The sequence below is a fragment of the Daphnia magna genome, linkage group LG7 (genome assembly GCF_020631705.1).
Source record: "Daphnia magna isolate NIES linkage group LG7, ASM2063170v1.1, whole genome shotgun sequence".
NCBI lineage: Eukaryota > Metazoa > Arthropoda > Branchiopoda > Diplostraca > Daphniidae > Daphnia > Daphnia magna.
The window spans coordinates 6,277,596-6,281,635 of NC_059188.1; the positions used below are offsets into that span (position 1 = coordinate 6,277,596).

General features: G+C 48.2%; 1 protein-coding gene across 1 annotated transcript; it reads right to left on the reverse strand.

Moving 5' to 3' along the window:
- Positions 1-863: 863 nt before the first annotated feature.
- On the reverse strand, positions 864-4,040 carry LOC123466534. The gene has a single exon (XM_045176696.1). It carries the CDS (start codon positions 4,038-4,040, stop codon positions 864-866), a length of 3,177 nt encoding a protein of 1,058 aa, XP_045032631.1.

The following is a 4,040-nucleotide window of genomic DNA, read 5'->3' on the forward strand; positions in this document are numbered from 1 at the left end:
GTCTCACCGAAATAGACAACCGTATGACAGCACATGAGGAAACTTGCTTGACGACACTGCGTGATCTGGAATCATCCATTGAGCATCTAGCCTAATGATGATGTTTTTTTTGTTTTTTTTTTAGGGGGGGGGGTTCCCCTGTATCATGTAACAATGTTCCCGGTTTTCTTTCGGGGGGGAAGTTATCAATTTAAAACCTACCCTACTAGCACACATTGTCCATAGGACATCCATTGGATATCCGATGGTCCATTTTCCGTTTTTCCGTTTATCGCTAGTTAGGGACATCCCTGTTCTGAAGCTCTGACTAAATCAGTAAGTTTGCTGCCTTGGACAGGGTATATTCTCACCATACAAGGAATAGATTATGGACAATGTCTGAAATTAGGAAGAATAAGTATGGATCCCACAAGCATAGCATTCTAATTAAATATTTACCGGCGTGTGTGGAATTAGGCTTCACACGCAAACAATTGCCACCAAGCATGCAATCACAATCACAAGTTTCACGAACAGACAACACTAAGGCAAGGAAACAATGAAGTTAAGTTCACAGAATAGACAAATTAGTATTACCTAAGTATGATCAGACGTGCACGATTGACAGACAGTAAATTGACTCACAGATCACAACTGAGGTAACAATGGCTACTACTAAACAGTAACTTGGCGACAAGGCTAGTTGTGTTGCCAAGTGGTGAAAATGAAAATAATAATAAATATATATATATCTATAATAGACTATACAGAAGGAAGGCAATGATTAAATAAAATTAAGATGGTTTCGCCGATCCATGCTCCCCCGAGACTGGCAAATCTTGGGCAGTCGAGTTCGCTTCAAGAAGGCATAGTTGCTGAATACCTCACCGGAAGATTCCGTTGCCGATTTTAACGTCTACTGCTCTGACTAGTCCGTCTGCGCCAGGATAGGTTTTGACGATGCGTCCCGTGGACCATTGAGCACGTTTGAGCTGTTTATCGATCTCCAGAACGAAATCACCAACTTCAAAATTCCGACGACGGGCCTGCCACTTCTTTCGACCAGCCAGAGATTGTAGATAGGTCCCTTTCCAGAGGTCCCAAAAGAGATTGGTCATCCTCTGGACGTAGCGGTAGTTCTCTCGGGGTAGGGCATCTTGAAACTCTCCGACTGGAAGATTAGCTGCAGGCGGCCGGTTGAGGAAGTCATTTGGAGTCAACGGACGGAGATCGTCTGGATCGGAACTCTCGTATGTCAATGGCCTAGAATTCAACAAACCCGCTACTTCGAAAAGCAAAGTTCTCAGCATGTCTTCCGTCGGGTGACGTAAAACACCTTTTTCTATCTCCAACGCCGCATACAGAGCCTTCTTGACAGATCGAACAAGTGCCTCATGCGCCCCACCGAAGTGTGGTGTACAAGCTGGTTGGAAATGCCAATCGATCCCTTCTTTCTTCATAAACTGGTGCGCCTCCCCAGTCGCATGAAGAGCATCTACTTCCTCTCGCAGCAAGCGTTCGGCTCCAACAAAATTTGTTCCATTGTCTGAGTGTAAGCTGCGTGGTTTCCCGTATAGTCCGATGAAGCGACGTAATATAAATAAGAAATCTCCGGACGACAAAGAGGCAGCCAAATCCAAATATACGGCCCTGGTGACAAGACATGTGAACAGAGCGCCCCATCTTTTGGCAACACGATTTCGGGCATAGATTATCTCAAGTGGCCCAAAATAGTCGCAGGCCGATCGGGTAAAGGGAGGCGCTCCAATTTCCAAGCGGTAAACTGGTAACTCGCCCATGAGCTGCGATGCTGGCCTTGCGTTGTACCGTCTACAGCGCAAGCAGTCTCGCTTCACCCTCTTGACAGCCTCTCTTCCTTCGGTTATCCATAAATGTTGGCGTATCTGGGTCAACAAGAAATCGGTGCCAGCATGTTTCAAATACTCGTGAAAGGCTACTATGATCTTCCTGGCGAAAGTGTGTCTCCCTGGCAGTAATATAGGGTGAACATTATCATACGGCAACTTTACTTTACCAATTCGTCCGCCCAGGCGCAAAAGACCGTCTTTATCGAGAATTGGCGTAAGCGAACGAAGACTTGAAGATGATCGGACATCGTTCCCATTCTTGAGTAGCCCCAATTCTTCGGCATAAGCTTCCTGCTGACACTGCTGAATCAGCTCCAAGTATTCATTCTCCAACCTCAGCAGCGCCGGTATGTTGTCTGGGGAAAGCTCTAACGACTCCCAGTCGAAGTTAGGCCGCGCGGTCATTGAGTGTATTTTTGATGGGCGAATTTCTTCCGTGACTACCATCCAGGGCAAATCTTTAGGCCAGCACCTTTCCGCCTGATAGAGAAACTCAGGCCCGTCTAACCAGCTGATAGGAATGGCTTCACTCTCTAGCTGCGACCTGGTCGCCGCATCCGCCGGATTGATTTTACCGGGCACGAATCGCCATTCTTGTGGTTCGGTAAGCGATTGGATCTCCCCCACCCGATGACTGACGAAAACTTGATAAAACGAAGCAGTAGCACGTACCCAATTCCTGACGGTACTGCTGTCAGTCCAAAAGTAGCGACTGTTGATGACCCGCGTTAAAGCCCTTTTGACAAAGTCAGCTGACCGAGCACCAAGAAGAGCTGCGTTAAGCTCCAGCTTAGGAATAGATAGCGTCTTGGTTGGTGCAAGCTTATTGGAGGCTTTTACTTGCCGGACGATGATACTCCCATCTTCATAAACGTTGCGTATGTAAGTGACCGCGGCATACGCCTCTTCCGAGGCGTCACAGAAGGTGTGCAGCTCCACTCGAGTGACGCGTTCTTCATCCGGAAAGATGCAACGTGGGAACTCTATCTCTTGCAATTGTTGCAGGGTCGAAAACCACTGCTGCCACCAATGACGTTCTTCACCTGCAACCTCTGTGTTCCAATCGAACCCTTTCACGCCCAACTCGCGTAACCTGGCTTTCCCCTTCATGGTGATTGGAGAAGCCGCTCCTTGAGGATCAAAAATGCTTGCCACTTTACTAATCAGTCCAACACGAGTATACACAACATTGTCCAGGCCACTTATTTTGAAACCGAGAGTGTCCTGATGAGGTTTCCAGATGACTCCAAGAACCATTTCTGTTTCATCCGCACCAAAGCTATGCGTAGACTCTTCAATACCGGAACTCACTGCCTGAAGGCTGGAACGAAGATCTGCTGAGTTGGAGGTCCATCCCTGTAGGTGGAAGTCCCCACCAGCAAGGACTTCCCTGACAGCCGTTGCAATCCGGATCCCAGATTCCACGTCTTTGGAGGATCCTAAATAATCATCTACGTAGAGATTTGCTCGCACGGCAGCCGCAGCTTCCTTCATTGTAGGCCCTGCATCATCCGCGGCCCGCCATGTTGTGCGAATGGCGATAAATGGCGAACAATTTACCCCGAACGTAAGCCGAGTCATCTCGCAGACACTATCGGTTCCGTCTTCTTCAGGCCAGATGAATCGATGAAAGCGTCGATCTTCGGGCTGTAGACGTATACGACTGAACATTGCCTTAATATCTGCAGCCCATGCAATTTTCCCTTCGCGGAATTTGATAATGACAGCAGGTAGCGGGTTCTGCAAGGCCGGGCCACTACAAATGCTGTCGTTGAGGCAGCGCCCACGGAATTTAGCAGCTGCATCGAAGACCACACGAATCTTCGATCCTGGTGATTTTTGGACTCCAAAGTGACTAAGATAATAAACGGGTCCAGCACCTGGTTGCTCTTCGGCACTTAGTCGTTTCGCATAACCATCGTTGAAGTTAGTTTTCATCGCGGCACGGTATTCTCGTTCGTATCCTGGATCCCGCTGGAATCGGTTACGGAGACTCCTGTTCCGACTTTCTGCTAGTACCCAGTTGTTCGGTAATGACGGCTCTCCCTCTCGCCATAGGATCGGCACTTCATATCCTATGGTCAACTTCTTGGTTTGGGAGTCAAGCAGGGAAAGGGCTCGTCGGTTCTCCGGGGACATACAATCTACTTGATGCTCTGTACCAAAACTTTCGGTGTCACAGAAAGCCCGCAT

What these genes read in the sequence shown, in the direction of transcription:
- LOC123466534 (XM_045176696.1), bottom strand. Translation starts at nt 4,040, where the DNA reads ATGCGGGCTTTCTGTGACACCGAAAGTTTTGGTACAGAGCATCAAGTA.